Below are 20,049 nucleotides of genomic sequence, written 5' to 3'. Positions count from 1 at the left end.
AGATGCCGAAGAAATATAAGAAAATTCACCTTCGTAAATAGAGTGGTAGACGGTTGGAACAAGTTAAGTGAGAAGGTGGTGGAGGCCAAGACCGTCAGTAGTTTCAAAGCGTTATATGACAAAGAGTGCTGGGAAGACGGGACACCACGAGCGTAGCTCTCATCCTGTAACTACACTTAGGTAATTACAAGCGTGACACGACACAACGTAGCCGAGACGATTCCGGGAGCACCGCCAGAGGAGGAAGGCCAGAGTCCCACATGCAGAAATGGGAGGGGAGAGGCGAAGCCTCACACCCATAACACAGGGAAAACCCCGGCGCCCTTCTCATAGCTGCAAGCCAGAACACCCCAGTAGCCATGGGGCACGAACTGGAGAATGGAGAAGAGCTAGAGGCGAAGCACCCGAGAGAAATGGACAGAAAACACCAGCACTTGTGCACACCGCCCTGACCAAAACAAACTCCCACGGCGCATGCGCACAACCTGCTTGGCAGGAAGGCTCCAACTAGGACTACTTCACAAGAAAAAGTAGCCCAAACAGTTCGTGTTCCGTGGGATTCGCACAGGAGCAGATACAGCATAGCGCACGGGAACAGGAGCCAAAAAAAACAAGACGCTGCGACATACATAGCCGGTGTACTTAGCGAAGACAAGGCACCTAATCGGCAACCCAATTGGGCTACAAGTAGCCCAACCCGGCATCCCGGACAAGGAGTATGGAACGAAAACGAACAGTGCAGAGACCAAGCACGGAGAAAAGATACAAGAACAAGAGATCGAGACAGGGCAGAAAACCAAGAAGAAGCCCGAAAGAGGACCAACAAGCCCCAGAAAGGACCGGAGGGAAGCCACATCGAAAGACGACAGACGTTCCAATAATACAGGAAGTAGCAAAAAATCTTCCTGTCACGAAGGCACACATAAGCACAGCCACACCCAAGACCAAAAGTCATGCAGAACTCCACGAAGAGGGGAACATGACGGGGAAGTCCCGTCCCAAGAAGAGAGGGGAATAAACGGAAAAGAGCACCCACCAACAGGACGGAACCAACGGACTCGAGGGACAAGGAAAACGAGCCCTGGGAGGAGCCGACACTCAACCTCTCATACGGAGAGGGGGGAAGGAAGAACCCCACTCCGTGCAACCACAAGCCCCGCTCAGAGGGTAGAAAAACCCAGGCAGGGTCCAACGGAGCCCGAGGCCCCCTAAAGCAGCCCCTTCCCAGCTCCGGAAACCCACACGGCAGATCCTGGGGCCGAGCTGTCCCCCCAAGGACCTGCCTCACAAGAAAAAACTGGGGTAGCTGCGAAAATACTAAAGAAGGGAGCCCACTGGCAGACTCATACAACAAGGCTGGAAGAACAGGCTCAAATGCCTGTTCTCTTGAACAGGCTCAAATGCCTGTTCTCTTGAACAGGCACAAGACCACAACGAGGCACCTCCCCGACCATTAACACACAGACGGTAAAAACCCTGATGCAGGGAGGAACGGGGGGTGGGGTGGGGGGGGGTTTGGACAGACTAGACCACAACAGGGAAAAGACAAGGGGCGTGGAAGGAAATCGAAGCAACCAACACCCCCAAGCCCCGACACACCAAACAAAACGGGGCAGCTTCAGGACTTTCGGGGAACAACCACCACAGAGCATTGCAACCACCAAAACTCAACCAGCAACGCCCGTGCTGCCTGAACCCGCATAATCATCATAAGACAGGGTAACAGTCACAAACAAGCAACAAACGTCGCTGGACTCCGGGCCGAAGGTGCCACCGACCCCACAGGCAGCATACAGAGACAAAGACCATGAGAGTCACCCTGATACAGGGACAGAGCAATCCACAAACTCGCTCGAAGCGAGGGGGGGGGGGGGGGAAGGGGCTCCGAGGTCACATCCATCGGACCCGCACGTCCCCTAGGGGATTCCCAGGGTCCTGAGCGTTTACTATAAGAGGACTCGCACTCAGGTAATCCCAGGCAGGGTACTACTAACTGGCGCCCAAGTCTACGAAACAACCTTCTAAGAACTGAACCCCCGGGACATGTGCACTCATGATGACCTAGCAGGGGGAAACCACCAGAAAAGGAAGAGTACGCAGTACAAAGGGGGAAAGAACCAAGGCAGAACTCCCACCAGGTAGACAAATAAAAAGAAAAAAGAAAACCTCACAAGAGGACAGCGTACCCAGGCGGAACAGAGCCGGCCGCCATGATTGGTGAAAACAAGCTGCACAGTACCCTGCGCCCCACCAGTGCAAAACTGCCCCTTACCCCAAGACGAACAAGGGAGACAGCACACAAAGGGCAGCCGAAAACCAAGCAGTAAACAGCCTAGCAGGGACAGAACCCAAGGGACTTGTGGAAGGGAACCCCAAGCCCCAAGGGCAGTACTTACAGGGCATCTAGGGAAGGAAACCCTAGGCGCATGCAGCCCGAGTACTGGAGAATCACTCCCGGCTCATGCACCACCTAGAAGACAGTCACCACACGCTAGGTACAGTGCTGAAACAACCACCGGACCCAGAGAACATGACTTCATCCTATAGCATCAGCCGAAGAACTGATGACGGATAGCTAGCGCAGTAGGTCTAGGGCTCCGCCTTCCCCCTCCCGGGGAGGGGGGAGCTGCACAGACAGCGGCGCGGCGATGTGTGATGTGATGATCGTTTGCTCGTTTCTTTTAGGGGAGTTCTATCCACTTGTTCAGCTTGTGGTAGCAATTTTCATCAGAATAGGGGTTTGTTTTGGGACGCTTACCTTTCTGGGTGCCTGACCCAGTCGATGGCAGACATAGAATGCTTCCAACCACACGGGGGTTTCTATAGGCCATTGCTCCCCTTGCCTCTCTGAGGGGGCCAGGTTCTGGCTCGTGGTCCTCGGTAGGTCCATAGAATTCCATACACATGACTGATGCCAAAGTCTGATATTAGCATATCAGCCTGGATAAGCTCCGGGGAGTTGAAGGGGGCTCCCCTCAGGAAGATCAAAATAACTCCTCTAGAAAGAAACCCAACAAGCAACACTTCATGCAACTAGCACTTCCGCTCATTAGCACTCTCTCCCTCCCTCCAATAAGGGGGGATGGGGAGCCGGCTCATTGGAGCCAGGAGCCCACCACTCAATTCTTGAATGATGAAAACCGCTGACCGAAGAGAGGGCGGGTGTCAGTGAAACTCCGGGGCTCACCGAGAACATGGTGCTTCATTACATTTAATGCTGGTTTTCTGTGGGTAACCCCAATGGCTCCCTGAAGTTAACTACTCAAAGATAAGTAAAAGGAGGGACTTACCTGGGAGGCGGCAGCACTGCAGGAATCTAAGACGAGGAAGAGACAGATGGCCACGACAGGAGACCCAAAGCCACACGGCCAGGAAAAAACCGGAACGTGCAAAAGATAACTGGCATCATGGAATCTGTTTGACCTGCAACTTCCCCAACAAATGTCGACCTAAGACATGTTGCTAAAAACTGCCGCGAGAGCAGTATACTTCATAACAGCATGGGAATGATGGTAGACCACAGGCTGACTAGAATTCATGACACTGCGGAATGCCTGAGAAACACGAGCCCTGGAACATGGAACCAAGGAAACCGGATCCACCCAAAGAATGTCCACTTTCACAGAACTAGTAGCCCGTGGATATATGGCCCACAGATAGCGGTGAAAAGCCGGCTCCGGACACAACACGTGATGCACCTCCAGCCTAACCAACCAAGCATCTACAAACAACGGACCCCTCTGGAAGCCAACCGTCTCATTCTACGTCAGAAAAGAAGAAGGCTGCAAACGAACAAAACGATTCCCCGGGGCAAACGAACAGAACCCCGTGGGAGCCGGTCGGCCGAGCGGACAGCACGCTGGACTTGTGATCCTGTGGTCCCGGGTTCGATCCCGGGCGCCGGCGAGAAACAATGGGCAGAGTTTCTTTCACCCTATGCCCCTGTTACCTAGCAGTAAAATAGGTACCTGGGTGTTAGTCAGCTGTCACGGGCTGCTTCCTGGGGTGGAGGCCTGGTCGAGGACCGGGCCGCGGGGACACTAAAAAGCCCCAAAATCATCTCAAGATAACCTCAAGAAGGAGAGTATGGAGCTTCCCAACCTGAACCCCAGAGATGAAGGCCAACAAAAACAATGCCTTCCAAAAGCAACCCCGAACTGAAGGGGCCACAACAGAGCGAGAAGAAAGAAAAGAAGGTCGTGGTCCAAAGACCAAGAAGGATCAGGCAGTGCATGAGCAGGCCAGAGGTGAACAAATGCAAGAGAAAGCTAGCAGAAGTAATATCCAACCCAAATGCAAGCAGCAGCAGCTCCACCAATGCTATGCAATACAAAGCAACAGTAATACGCACGAGATACTGATCCAGAGAAAGAATAAAACAACCTGGTCCGAAATCGACAAAAAACGATGAAGAGAAAGAAAATGACTGAAAGACCTCTAAGAAATGTCCTCATGGGCCGACTTACTGAAAGAGGCGGAGCCATGGAAAACTTCCCAGGTCTGGACAAGGAGCAAGCAGTGCCTAAAACCATGGCTGGGCCAGCTACCATGGAGCCAGGAGAACCACTCACCCCTGATATGAATCCAGCCTAGCCAAAACCAGGAGCATCAGCGGGACCGGGGTGAAGAGGAACATGAACCTTGACTTCGATCCCTCCTGCCGAAAAGCAGCCACTGCGAGCCTCTCAATCGGGGCATGGTGCAACATACAATGGGAGATACCAAGACCATGCCAACATGAAAAGGACCACCTCTGGGTGCCTGTACGTCTGACAATGCCAAGGAAGAAGGTAGAGTTGACCGTCCACTCCGTGGAAAGAGGAAAGAAGAGCGACAGGCTGCCAGGACGATGGACACACCCTGAAGGTGAATGGCGCAGAGAGCTAAACCCCGAGAATTTATGGCAGAAGAGCTATCCAAAGCGACCAGCCCGAAAGCCACTGACTGAAGAGACCACCCTTTCCCCCAGTTGATACAATGAACCACAGGAAGCAGTCTGAATGGAGCCGGATCACTGAGCCCTGAGGAAGCCGGATCTGTCGAAGTGACTGCCACACAGCCACAAACCCACGTATCGTGCTGTGAGCTCAAAGAAAGGACGGCGTCCAACGCCTCTGGCTGGCCTGGTGAGGGTTTGTGAACACATCGAGCGAGGGGAAGAAGAAGGCGCCATGGCACCGAACCCCCAAAACCCGAAGAGGAAGCCAGAGATGCAGCAACCGACGCAAGAACACCAGAGAACAAACCCAGCAATCATGAGAGCAGCGAAAGAGGCTGCTCCGAAAATACCAAAACAGCCTCCAAAGCCAAACCCACCCCAGCAGATAAAACCAGCAGGGCAAAGTTCATGATCGTGCACAGCTGCTCGAGTAACTGATGAGGGACGTAGGTACCCCCTTCAAAAACAGCCGAAAGCGGGACTGCAACTGGAGCAAAGCCGCAGGAGGGAGAGAAATGGAAGCAGTCCGAGAATCCTACACTAGGCCCAGCCAAGCCCAAACCCAGGACGGAACCAATTGGGACTTCAGCCAGTTCACCAGGAACCCAAATCTGGCAAGATGGGAAGGAACTAGACTCCAGCTAACAGACAAGCAGACCAGCAGGGAGATCACACTCACCAGTTATTGAGGCAGGCTACCAGCCAGGAAGACACCGGAGCCTCGAAATGCACCCGAACAGTGAAAGAGGAACTGAATTTAAACAAAACCGGATTCAACTTAGAGGTGTAAACAGGGTTTCGTAAGAGGTACGAGCCAAGGGCCTCCCGAACCTCCCAGGGAAAGCCGAGAGGAAGAAAACCTTCAAAAAGATGAACCCGAGGAACTTTAGGGCACCCGGAAACAAACCTAGGGGGAGGGGGGGAGCCCTACCTACCGCATTTGCCGACAGATAAAAAGCCCAACGTTAATGGATTTTTTATTTTGTTATGGATAAAAAGAGCCCTACACCTAAAATGCCTGTAATACAGACAGGATACCAAGGGCCATAGGCTAGGGAGCTGGATGAGCATACCAGGCAAGGTCGCCAGGCACAAAATCGGTGTCCACAATAAAATAATGAAAACAAGCCAATGACCACAGTCCATGAACATAAGACTGAGGTAATAATAGACAGAAGTACCCCAGTCTCGTACACAAGACAAGATTGCCCCGGGAACACAAGACTGGGAGACATGAAAACCCACCCACAATTTCCCAGGGAAATGGACACGGTAGAAATGAAAACGATTGGTATCCCCATAATTGGACACAGGTGGAAACCTAGTACCCAAAGGAGCCACGGACTTGTTGCTGCTGTTATCAGCAACAAGTCCGATAATGGACAATAATGAGAAAAAGCTGCTTATTGAAACTGTCCAACCGCATACTCCGCAAACAGCAAGGACAAAATGGCGAAGAAAACCCAAGAGCCAGGGCCCAGGCAGTGTCCAGAGAGGAAGCAAGCACCACTAGCAGACACGTAGATGTGAAGCAAAAATAGTGACACTGCATCCCACAGGATCAGCGCAACCAGCAGCAGGGCAGAACGATGCATGAGCCGCAGAGTAATGTTGGAGGAGAACTACTTAGGATGTGTACTGCATGAAAAAAAATGAATGTATGGAAAAGAAACAAAGTCCCTAGCCAGGCCCGTAAATCCTAGCTCCTCCCGACTCAACGAAAATGAACCGTAGGGGGCAGGAGCAGTTGGTTGTAAATCTATATCCACCTGCAGATAGTGCAATACAGCAGCTGGTAGTGTGATACAAGGAGAAGATGAAAGAACTCAGTTCTATAACGGAACACTGGTTCTGTTCAATATCAGGAAACTGAACATGGACAGAGACCAACCCAACACTATCATTAGTATAGCCAAGATGCACATGCTAATATATATAACAATGTGTGGGATAGAGGTAGGAAATACGTAAATATGCAACGAAAAGACCTTAAGTATGGTTCCAGTGCCAGTAGCTAAGGACAAGAGAGTATAATCAATATGATGAACTAATATGACCTAGGTAGCAACTGGCAACTGAATGTACATAATCAACTATACATACAGAAATTTTCCAAAGTACAGTGGCACCTCGATTAACAAGCGGCTCTATTTATGAGCATTTCGAGTAACGAGCGAGCCACTCACAGCAAATTTGTCTCTATTGATGAGCTTCACCTCTATCAACGAGCAAAACCACATGGTGCTTCCTAGCGTCTTGCAGGTTCTCGCAATTCTCGGACGCCTCCAACGCCAGTGTTGTTGTTGTTGTTGTATTGCACACGACAAGTATCCCTCTGGATTTATTTGCGCTTTTCTTTGGGTTTTTAGTGGTTTTGTGACTACAATTTGTAACGCACGATGCCGCCAAAGAAGCTGCTTCCTAAAGATAGTGTTGTCAAGAGGAAGAAAGATACAATTACTGTGGATTTGAAGAAGGAAATTATAGCAAAGCATGAGTGTGGTGTCCGTGTGACTGATCTCACAAGGGAGTATGGCAGGTCCTCGTCAACAATTTGCACCATTAGTAAGGGAATGAGGAGGTAATTAGGGAGGATGCTGCCTCTTCCACTGAGATCAGGGAAGTTTTGAGAATGTTTGAAAAGGTGAACGCATTCTTGGAAAAGCTGCCCTGATAAAGCAGTGACAACCCGGTGTGTGAACATGTTTAATGACAATTTGCTGTCTTGTTTTAGGAACATCCTAAAACAAAGACAAAAGCAATTGTCAATAGATACGTTCTTTGCAAAAGTAGACAAAAGAAGAGCCAGTGATAGTGAACCACAACCCGGTCCCAGTGGGGTGAAATTCCCAAGAAGAGAGAGTCCGCCTGACTCAGAGGTGGATTCTCCTTCCACACCATAACCCCTCTCCTCCTCCTCACCTCTCCATCGTCTCCCTCAAGCCAGAAACTACTTTTCATAAGGTAAACATGAAAACAGTACAACAAAACATTTATAATTACATGTGCAGTATTATATTTACATTATAAAATGTCATACAAGTATGGATGTTTTTGAGAGTGGAACGGATGAAATTTATTTCCTTTATTTTAAATGGGGAAATTTGTTTCTTAAGACGAGTTTTCCACATAACTAGCACGGTGCCAGAACGGATTAAACTCATTAATCGAGGTGCCACTGTATATAGAAGGGTGCAGCCAGGCATGGAATGACAGTCAATGAATGAGTGTCCTAGAGTCAAGAAAAGATTCAGTCACTGAAAGATTAAATCATAAGTTACTGAAATGCGGGGCTGTCACTATGCATTCATTACACTGTGGGGCACAGTGTAATGAATAACAAAATATACAGGACACAGTAAAGTCACATTAAGATGCACGCAAATTGGCCAAGCAACACACTACAAATAATACCCAACACTCATCCAAAAATCAAGAACAAGTGCTTGGCTGACGGTGTCGTCAGACCATATAATCTCTGTAGAGCGTAGGCACAACAGTGTCACGACACAGCTTAGCCGTGTAATATTTTGGGAGCATCACTAGTGGATTATGTCCTGAGTTGTGAGTGCAGTAGGAGAAGATTAGGTGTAGTGTAGAGGGGGAGGCAGCATCAGTCCGAGCCACCCTACACCCGTAATCAGAAAAAAGAACTGGGAATTTTCCCTATACAGTGGTACCTCGGTTTACGAATGCTCCTCTTTACGAACTTTTCGGGTTACGAGCCCGATTTCTTCGGAGAATTTGAATCGCGTTACGAACTTTACCTCAGGATACGAGTTTGTTGATACGCATATGTGTGCAGTATGAGAAGAACTGCAAAGTTTTGCTGAAAAGAATCACCCAGATAAAGCTTTAGCAGGCCGTTGTATTGATCTTATTAATGACAATATGATGTCTCACTACAGATAAGTGTTACAAAGAAGGGAAAAACAATTTTCAAGAAAAACAATTAGAAAATCCTGTAGTGAGCCAGAAGCAGGTCCTAGTGGAATGCAGGAAAAACGTGACAGAGTGTGCACCCCAGAGAAGTCATCACTGCCTGATGTTATAATGGAAGGGGACTTCCCTTCCAAACAGTAACACCTCTCCTCCTCCCCCCTCCTCACCGTCTTCCATACGCCAACAGGAGTCATCAGTAAAGGTAAGTAATAACTTGCACATACTTTTCTAGTGAAGATTTAGGTGAATTAGGTATAAAATTTACTTTGAAGTTAATTTTTTGGGGAGTCAGGAATGGATTAATTCATTTCCCATTATTTCTTATGGGGAAATTCGCTTCGGTTACGAATTTTCAGGTTACGAACTGTCTCCAGGAACGAATTAAATTCGTAAACCGAGGTACCTGTGTATAAAATCAGAACTTCCCCAGTACCTAGAAGGCTATGACTGGAGAGAGATTAGTTAGTGCAGCATATTACCCGTGAGAAAAGTCGTGGAACACCAACACGTTTACAACAACCATAAGCAAATGATCACCCTCAGGCCATGCTCAGGACGCATGAGGTACGACCTGGCTCCTCCCTTCTTTCAGGGAAGATGCCTACAAGATGTATTTAACTATTATTATTAAAGCTGAGACAGATCACTGAGATAGGATGTATCATAAAATAATCAGATAGAGTATTGAAAGATGATAAGTAGTAAGTACGGAAGAGTACCAATGAGTCCTATAAAGGACCAGAGGTAAGCCTCACCGGAAATCAACAGATGTTCTGGTAATTTTTTAATTATCGAAGTTCTTTTCGAACCTTTGAGATCCTTGATAATCAGGCACAAAATCACGGAGGCTCATATGGGCCCATTCGCATACGTGACCAAAAGTCATGCAGGATCCCGAATGTTGAGAAAGCTGGTAAAATTACCTACAGGAAGGATGGAACTGACGAACCCGGGGAAGGGCAGACACCCAAACCAACTCGTATGAAGAGGGGGCGGGGGAGGGGAGGAGGAAAACCCCCACTCCAGGTAACAGTAAGCCCCTCTCAGAGGGTAGAAAAACCCAGGAGGGATCCAATAGAGCTCCCCTCTTCCAGGGAGGGGTCCAATAGGGCTCCCCTCTTCCGGAGAGGGGGGAGCTGTGCAGACAAGCGGCGAGGCAAGTGTGAAGTCATGCTTGTTTGCTCGTTTTTCATTTGGGGAGTTCTGTCCACTTGTTAGCTTTCAGTACAGTAGTAGTTTTAACCAGAATAGGGTTTTGTTTTGAGGCGCATTACCTTTCTGGGTGCCCGACCCGGTTGATGGCTAACATAGAATGCCCGTGGTCCCAGGTAGGCCTAGAACTCCACTGATGAACTCCACTCCATTCACACTGACTGATGCCAAAGTTTAATAATATACATATCATCCTGGATAGCTCCGGGGAGCCGAAGGGGCTCCCCCGGAAAATATTATCTTGAGGTTATCTTGAGATGATTTCGGGGCTTAGCGTTCCCACAGCCCGGTCCTCGACCAGGCCTCCTTTTTGTTACACACCCCCAGGAAGCAGCCTGTAGCAACTGTCTTACTCCCAGGTGCCTATTTACTGCTAGGTAACAGGGGGCATCGGGGTGAAAGAAACTCTGGCCATCTGGTTCCACCTCCGCCGGGGATCGAACCCGGAACCTTAGGACTATGAATCCCAAGTGCTGTCCACTCAGCCATCAGGCCCCTCCTGGCAAAAATTTGCACCCAAGTTCATTAAGGAGATGGGAAATAAACTAATTAACACTTTGGCGTGCTCCGCGCGCCACCCCTCAACTGTACGATTTGGGTCCCAGAGTTTCACAGGAGCGAGCGTTAATTCTGAAAAGTGTATACTCTCTTCAACTTTGTCACCTTAATTCTCGTCCTACGAGATTAAATTGGTATCATTGTGTTCGCAATAGAATTCTCTACAGCACTAAATGCATATACACTCCAAAAGCCCGGCTAATTACCCGCAGCAAACAGAGAAAGGTGCGAACGAGTTACCCAGGAGCGCGCAAAAGCGATAAAATGTGTTCACTCTTTTCACTCTGGTCACCTCAATTTTCGTCCTAGGTCTTTCATTTTGGTATCAATGGGTTCGCAATAGAATTCTCTAGAGGAACATTAGCATATAAAATAAAAAACCTGGTCACGCTCCACTCGCCGACGAGTTGAAGACGGGCCACGCGTTAACCGCGAGTGAGCGCCCAGACGCCTTCCAGCTAACACTCCCAATTCCTGCCCACAAATGTTTAGTATTTAGTATTTTAGTATATGTAGTATTATAGTTTAGTATTTTTTGTGTAGTAGTTGTACATCACATAAGCATTGTAGATAGCCATTTGCACAAAATAGAAGGTCATTTTCTTCGTCCATTTGTGAGTTTTCCTTATGAAGTGATAATATTTGATCATTTGGTCAAAGTGATCAACACCTTTCATGTTTGTATTGTAGTCACAGATTGCATTCGGCTTGTTGACAGTTACCAAACAGTCCCCAAAAATTGGATAAAAACCTGATTTTTGGCAATTATTTTAGTGGATGACGCAATGCTGCGTCATCCTCGAGATTACTGACAGTAAACGGATGACTTAATGCTGCGTCATGCCCGGACTAAAGTGTTAAGCAATCCAGAGGTCGAAGAGCAGCCAATTTCCTGTTCCAATGCCTCGGTGTCATCATCCAGAGGGAAAATGCCTGTTATATTGTGGGCATGCTCCCCCTGTTATATTGTGGGCATGCTCCCCCTGTTATATTGTGGGCATGCTCCCCCTGTTATATTGTGGGCATGCTCCCCCTGTTATATTGTGGGCATGCTCCCCACCCCTGCACAGCTAAATGAAGGTTTTTGAAGCGATTACCATATATGTGTATTCCTTATGCCCAACATATGTACTCACGCATGTGTGTACTCACCTAGTTGTGCTTCCAGGAGTTGAGCTTCAGCTCTTTGGTCCCGCCTCTCAGCCGTCAATCAACTGGTGTACAGATTCCTGAGCTTCTTGAGGTTATCTTGAGATGATTTCGGGGCTTTAGTGTCCCCGCGGCCTGGTCCGTGACCAGGGCTCCACCCCCAGGAAGCAGCCTGTGACAGCTGACTAACACCCAGGTACCTATTTTACTGCTAGGTAACAGGGGCATAGGGTGAAAGAAACTCTGCCCATTGTTTCTCGCCAGCGCCTGGGATCGAACCCAGGACCACAGGATCACAAGTCCAGTGTGCTGTCCGCTCGGCTGACCGGCTCCCTCAAGCTCTCTCATATCTACATTTGAAACTGTAAATGGAGTCAGTCTCCACCACATCACTTCCTAGTGCATTCCATTTACCAACCACTCTGACACTGAAAAAGTTCTTTCTAGCAGTTTCTGTGGCTTATTTGGATACTCAGCTTCCACCTATGTCCTCCTTGTGTGTGTACCACCCATGTTAAATAATCCATCCTTTTCTACCCTGTCAATTCCCCTGAGAACCTTGTATGTGTTGATCATGTCTCCCCGAACTCTTCTGTTTCGTCTTGTGCTTTACAAGGTACGGGCTCCATGCTGGGGACACATACTCCAGGATTGGCCTTACATAAGTGGAATACAAGATTCTGAAAAATTCCTTACACAAGTTTCTGAAGGCAGTTCTGATGTTAGCTAACCTTGCATAAGCTGCCAATGTCATTCTTTTGATGTGGGCTTCAAGAGACAGGTTTGACATGAATCAACTCCTAGATCTTTCTCTCTGTTCGTTTCATGAATGACTTCATCTCCAATTCTGTATTCAATGTCTGGCCTCCTATTTCCTCCTAGTTTCAGTACCTTACATTTACTTGGGTTGAACTTTAGTTGCCATTTGTTGGACCATTCATTCAGTTTGTTTAGGTCATCTTGTTTCCTCATTCTATCTTCCTCCGTTTTAATCCTCCTCATAATTTTTGCATTGTTCGCAAACATTGAGAGGAACGAGTCTATTCCCTCTGGGAGATCATTTACATATACTGTATCAGGAACAGTATAGGTCCAAGAACTGATCCCTGTGGGACTTCAATGGTGATGTCTTGCCACTCCGAGACCTTGCCCCTCACAGTGACTTGCTGTCTTCTGTTGCTTAGGCACTCCCGTATCCAGAGGAGTACCATCCCTTTCACTCCTAACTGCATCTCCAGTTTGTGCACCAGTCTCTTATGTGGTACTGTGTCAAAGCCTTTCTGGTAAATTATAGTATTGTAGTATATAGTATGATCAAAATACAACAAAAAGGAGTTAGATAGATATTTTTGAAGTACTGTGGGTGTAATAGGAAACAAAACAATGACTTAAAAGTAGACTGTTTCCACAATTAAGTAAATGTAGGAAAATTAGGGTCCTCCTGTCCTATGCAATCACCATATGCACAAATGTGTACCAAAAAAAATATCATTACACCCAAACTTACGCGTGAGTGACAGCATGAGAATAACCCTCCTTGACATCCGATATACGTTTACTCAGCTCCTTTTTCGTCTCAAGGAATGACTGGAAGTAGGAATGTGGATGCAGTACTTCATCTCTGTAAGTAAATAGTTTAATTAAGTATGGAAAAGTATATGCATCATGCCAAAGATTTAACATACGATATTTAATTTCTCCAACTATGCTCACGAGTGCTTTTTTAAATAATACAATTCAATTTGTAATGATTTTATCAACTTAACACAGAATTATGACAAAAGGTATCAATGTAATTAAACTAAATCAGTGTTTCTCTACTAGGGCTCAATGGAACCTGAAAATATAAGAGGTTCCACAAGAGAAGGTGATAAATAGGCTAATTCTAATTATATACAAATGTATTTTTGAGTCTCGTTTTGTGTTTAAATTTTCTCATTTAACCAGTATCAAGAGCAAAGCTAGCAATCATTTCCTTTCAGTTGACAGTGAAATCTGTGTGTTTATCTAAAATAACACTGAATTATTTCAAGGGGTACAAAAGTTGAGAAAGGCAGTTCCCTCTTTCCTTCTGGAAAGAGGAACCGAAGAACCCGGCTGAACCCGGAACTGAATCCGGAGATGAGCTGAACTCCTCTCAAACTCATACTAGGAAGGGGGGGGGGGGGAGGGTAAGAAAACCCCTCCCTCTGCAACAAAAAGCCCCGCACCGAGGGTACCACCAACCAAGTGGGGGTCAAACGGGGCCCAAGTCCTCCCCAAGTCAAGGGGGGACCTGCTGGTCCAACCCAAAAGCCTCAGCAGGAGGAACAATCTTGAATGCCTCTGCCGGCGAACTGGCAGGGGCAGCCCCCGAAACCACTAGAGTCTCACCATCATCTAGACTCCAAAACCCTCAGACATTTGGGAACTGGCAACAGGGAAGGGGGGGGGGAGGCAGGATGAACAACAGAAGGGGAAGGACAAGGGGGCGCGAACGAAACCAAAGTCGAGGCGACTAATGCCCCTAAGTCCGGGTCCTTATAACCAAAGTGGGGCAGCCTCGAGGCATCTGGAAAGACAACCAACCTAGAGCATTGCAGAAACCTAAACCTTGCATGCAATGCTGAAGCTGCCTGCACCCGAATATCAATCTTAGTGGACTGGGTGAATTGGGGTACAAGCAAGGAGCACCATTCGCAGAACTCCAGCTTAAAGGTGTCATTGACCCATCAGGCAGCATGGCTGAGGCAAAAACGTTGAGTGTCACTCTTGAGACAAGGGGACAGAGCAACCTTCAAACTCGCATGAAGTGAGATGGGACTCAGAGGACGCATACATTGAACCAATGAGCCCCCAATGAGGTTTTCCAGGGCCTCTTTGACTGATTGCTAAGGAAAACTCAGGCAAGGTACTGCTAACCGGTTATCCCAGAACTACCAAGCAAACAAACAAAAACTGAAAAGTGGTCCAGTAGCCACACCAAGCAGAACCCCCACCAGGCAACAAAAGAAAAGAAAAAGAAAACCCCCGCAAAAGTACAATGTCCCCAGGAGGAACAGAACCAGCCGCTATGCGAATTATAAGACAGCTTCACAATACCTTGCACCCCTGCCAGTGATGAAACTACCTCCTAGGGGTAGTATCAGGGAGCAGCAAGGGTCCTACCCATGGTCAAACGATGGCAAAAAAACACCAGCTGACCCTAAGGGCAGGAAATCACCGAGCAGCGAAAGAACCCAGCGGAGGTAGTTCCCGAACAGTTTGTGGAAGGTAAAACCCCAAACCAAAAGGTCAATACTAACAGGGCACCTAGGGAAGGGAAACCTAGGTGCCTGCAGCCCCAGTACTTCTGGAATTACATCTGGCTTGCACACTACCGTACCACAGCATAATACCGCAAAGTACAGAACTGCTAAAAAATTGGAGTCAGAGTTGAACGACTGCCACCCAACACATCAGCCTCAGAACTGAGGGTTCTGGGGCTCCCCCTTCCCCCTCTCGGGGAGGGGGAAGCTGCGCAGACAGGCGCGATGGTGGTGGTTGTGATGTCATGCTTGTTTGCTTGTTTTCAGATTGGGGAGTTCTGCTTAGCAGTTCGGTTGAAGGTAGTATTGTTTCACCAGTAGGGGTCTGTTTTGAGATGCCTATGTCTCTGGGTGCCTAACTCAGTAGATGGCAGACATAGAATGCTCCCAATCACATGGGGGTTTCTATAGGCCATATATATATATATATATATATATATGTCGTACCTAGTAGCCAGAATGCACTTATCAGCCTATTATGCAAGGCCCGATTTGCCTAATAAGCCAAGTTTTCATGAATTAATTGTTTTTCGACTACCTAACCTACCTAACCTAACTTTTTCTGCCACCTAACCTAACCTAACCTATTAAGATAGGTTAGGTAGGGTTGGTTAGGTTTGGTCATATATCTACGTTAATTTTAGCTCCTTTAAAAAAAAAATTACCTCATACATAATGAAATGGGCAGCTTTATCATTTCATAAGAAAAAAATTAGAGAAAATATATTAATTCATGAAAACTTGGCTTATTAGGCAAATCGGGCCTTGCATAGTAGGCTGAGAAGTGCGTTCTGGCTACTAGGTACGACATATATATATATATATATATATATATATATATATGTCGTACCTAGTAGCCAGAACGCACTTCTCAGCCTACTATGCATGGCTCAATTTGCCTAATAAGCCAAGTTTTCATGGATTAATTGTTTTTCGACTACCTAACCTACCTAACCTAACCTAACCTAACTTTTTTGGCTACCTAACCTAACCTATAAAGATAGGTTAGGTTAGTTTAGGTAGGGTTGGTTAGGTTCGGTCATATATCTATGTTAATTTTAACTCCAATAAAAAAAAATTGACCTCACACATAATGAAATGGGTAGCTTTATCATTTCATAAGAAAAAAATTAAAGAAAATATATTAATTCAGGAAAACTTGGCTTATTAGGCAAATTTGGTCTTGCATAGTAGGCTGAGAAGTGCGTTCTGGCTACTAGGTACGACATATATTATATATATATATATATATATATATATATATATATATATATGTCGTACCTAGTAGCCAGAACGCACTTTTCTGCCTACTATGCAAGACCCGATTTGCCTAATAAGCCAAGTTTTCCTGAATTAATATATTTTCTCTAATTTTTTCTTATGAAATGATAAAGCTACCCATTTCATTCTGTATGAGGTCAATTTTTTTTTATTGGAGTTAAAATTAACGTAAATATATGACCAAACCTAACCAACCCTACCTAACCTAACCTAACCTATCTTTATAGGTTAGGTTAGGTAGGTTAGGTAGTCAAAAAACAATTAATTCATGAAAACTTGGCTTATTAAGCAAATCGGGCCTTGCATAGTAGGCTGACAAGTGCGTTCTGGCTACTAGGTACGACATATATATATATACATATATATATATATATATATATATATATATATATATATATATATATATATATACTGTAACCCCACGATTATCCGGGATTCGAACATCCGAAAAACGCCCTTATACGGCCAAAATCGTGAACGGATAAAGTTATCACAATATCCGGCCAAAATAGCCACAGGGACCGGATTAAAGCATGTTTTCTGCAGAAATTACACTATCCGGTCAGTCCCCCGGATAATCGTGCCTTTGTCCGTATATGAAAACATGAGGCGGGCCATACGGTATTAATCCGGTCTGCCCGAGACTCGAGGCGCATGGTGTAGGTGAGGGTGGGGTGGGTGGGTGGTGTCGGGAGAGAGGGGAGCGTTGGGAGGGACCACCTGGGGGGATTAGGGGGGGGATGGGGAGTGGCCTATACACTACAGTACAGTAATTACTATCAATTTTAGAACAATTCATCATAGCCAAAATCAAAAGAAATACTAGTAATTATGTAATAAAAAATTCCATACAAGTTTCCTAAAAACAATTTGCACAGGCTGATGTTTCCTTCAAAAATATATTTTTTTTTTTCCTCCTGGCGGCCTACGTAACGTGCCTCCTCCCTGCCCCGACTGGACCCGTCCAGGCCTGGTCAAGCCATGTGCTCTCTAGCCTCGTGTTACACCACAGTGCCGCGCCATTAGTGAAATATTTTTTTAAATAACTTTTATTTTCATAGTAACTTTGAACATTTTTGGCCAAGACTATGTCTGGTAGCAGCATGAATCGTTCTGGAGGTGGTAAGAGGAAGAAGGTTGTCCTAACACTTAAGGACAAGCTACGTGTTATACAACTTTGTGAACATGGCCGGTCGACCTCAAGTGTTGCCAAGGAATATAATATAGGCACTAGTACTGTTTCTGATATAAGGAAACAAAAAGAGAAACTTATGCAATTCATTTCAACGTGTGAAAGTGAAGGTGCAAGCACTAGCAGAGGTTGTGGTAGAAAAACTATGAAAACTTCGACGCATGTGCAGTTGGATGAGGCTGTGTACAAGTGGTTTGCTCAGCACCGCACAGCTGGCGTGACAATTCGCGGCCCAGAAATACAAAATGCTGCAAGCAGGTTTGCTGCAAGCCTTGGAATAAAGAATTTCGAAGCGAGTGAAGGGTGGGTTGCAAGGTTCAAGGGTAGGCACAATATTGTGAAGAGGAAAATTGTCGGTGAAAAACTGAGTGCAGATGAAAGCAGTGTAGAACCATTTAAACGTAAATTAAGAATATATTGCGGCAAATAATATTTATTCGTATCAAATTTATAATGCAGATGAAACTGGGTTGTATTGGAGGAGTTTACCAGAAAAAACTCTAGCAATGAGGAGTGAGGGTTGTGTGCCAGGACGTAAGGTTTGCAAGGACAGGCTCTCAGCCATGATGTGTGCGAATGCCGACGGCACAGACAGAATCACGTGTGCAATTGTTGGCAAATCTAAGAAACCAAGAGCCTTGCAACATTGCATGGACAGACTGCCAGTGAAATATTATGACTCAAAAAATGCATGGTTTACACAGGAGATCTTTCTTTCCTGGTTTCATGACGTGTTCTGCAGGGAAGTTCGTGCCTATCAAATTAAGAAACTCAAAATAAGGCCAAGCGAAGTTCGGGCTTTACTGTTGCTTGATAATGCGCCTGCCCACCCCAGAATTAACACGTTAACCTCACATGATGGCAAGATAACGTGTATGGCACTTCCTCCTAACACAACCTCTCTCATTCAGCCTATGGATCAGGGAGTTATCTGTGCTACGAAGAGGTTGTACACCAAAAAAATGCTAAACGAAGTTTTGGTGGTTTTGCCTCTTCCGGAAGATATTGAACTCGGTGTGGATAACAGGGCTAAAAAAACCCTTCAGAATTTGAAGAACTATACAATCAAGGAAGCCATCTATAACTGGGCCAAGGTATGGAGTGAATTAAAGGAATCAACTTTGAAAAATTCCTGGAAAAAACTCCTCACGTCTACGGTCAGAAATGATGAAGAAATGGATTTTGAAGGATTTACAGATGAAATCCATGGAATGTTTAGAAATGCCGGCGAAAACTTAGAAAGACAGGATGTGGTTGATTGGCTTGAACAAGATGCCAATGATCCAGGATATGGTGTGACGAGTGAAGACGAGATTCTACAGTCTGTTACTGGTGAGGTGGACGAAGAGGATGAAGAAGGCAGTGAAGAACCAACACCAATGACCACGAAATACAGTACACTCATGACGTATGTTGACGGATTAATAAATTTTTCATCAAATTGTGCTCATCCAGAGGTTGGAAACATGTATCCGTACCTTAGGCGAACAAAAGAGCTGATCATACAACTGGCCAGTGAACACAGAAGGCAAGCAACACTTGATTCATATATGGTACGAAAATCAAACCAAGCGCCTTCAACAAGTGAGGCGGCACGCGCAACCCAAGCGCCTTCAACAAGTGAGGCTGCACGCGCAACCCAAGAGCCTTCAACAAGTGAGGCGGCACACGCAACCCAAGTGCCTTCAACCAGTGAGGCATCCTCAGCAGACAGTGAGAACTAACTTTGCCTAATGAACTGTACAGTAATTTTAAGTGTTAATTTTAGTGTTGTGTTACTATAAGTTACGTAAATTGTCAAGAATTTTTAACTTCAAGATGAGTCATCAATCAAGAAGACGAACAACAACAAGGTAAGTTGAGGTTTCTAGTTGAATATTTAATAATTATATGTGGCATGTCTATTCAAATTATGTTATTTGTAGTATAAAAATAGTTGGAAATGGTTAGTTTTGGACTCGTAGGTGAAAAAGTACCATTATCCGAAAAACGTGCTAATCCGGCTGGGGGTCCTTCCCATATAGTCCGGATGATCGAGTGGAGACAGTACATATATATATACACATATATATATATGCAATTGACGATCACAAAACACTGATCATTTTATGCGGAAAATCCACAGAGAAATATGAAATGAGGTGAACGTTTCGGCTTTGTTAAAGCCTTTGTCAACACCAGACTGACTAAGGAGAAGGGAGAAGGGGAGGATATATAGGCCGACACCTGACCAACCCATCCCTAAGGTTGGTCAGGTGTAATTAACCAAAAAAGGTATAGCTTAGCTTAGAATGGTCAAAGAGGATTAAGCGGTCAGAGAATAAGGATGAAAGATTAAAGAAAAGCCTCATGAACACACAATATATGAATATACAATTATAATGAGACATTGTAAGCCTCTCTATCAGAGTTGTTTCTTAAACTGTTGTGCAATATTATAACTTAAAAATGGATCAAGTTTGTACATTCCAGTACTAACATTAAGAAGA

General features: G+C 45.9%; 1 protein-coding gene across 1 annotated transcript in view; it reads right to left on the bottom strand.

The window, feature by feature from the left end:
* Positions 1 to 20,049, bottom strand: part of Hem (Nck associated protein 1 Hem) — a 297,069-nt gene that overhangs the window by 228,536 nt on the left and 48,484 nt on the right. Inside the window, 1 exon segment of the mRNA XM_045741430.2 lies at positions 13,308 to 13,421. Coding sequence (XP_045597386.2) covers positions 13,308 to 13,421 — 114 coding nt within the window.

This window comes from Procambarus clarkii, chromosome 19 (assembly GCF_040958095.1).
Source record: "Procambarus clarkii isolate CNS0578487 chromosome 19, FALCON_Pclarkii_2.0, whole genome shotgun sequence".
In the NCBI taxonomy this organism is placed as follows: domain Eukaryota; kingdom Metazoa; phylum Arthropoda; class Malacostraca; order Decapoda; family Cambaridae; genus Procambarus; species Procambarus clarkii.
This window is presented reverse-complemented; position numbering and strand designations above follow the sequence as displayed.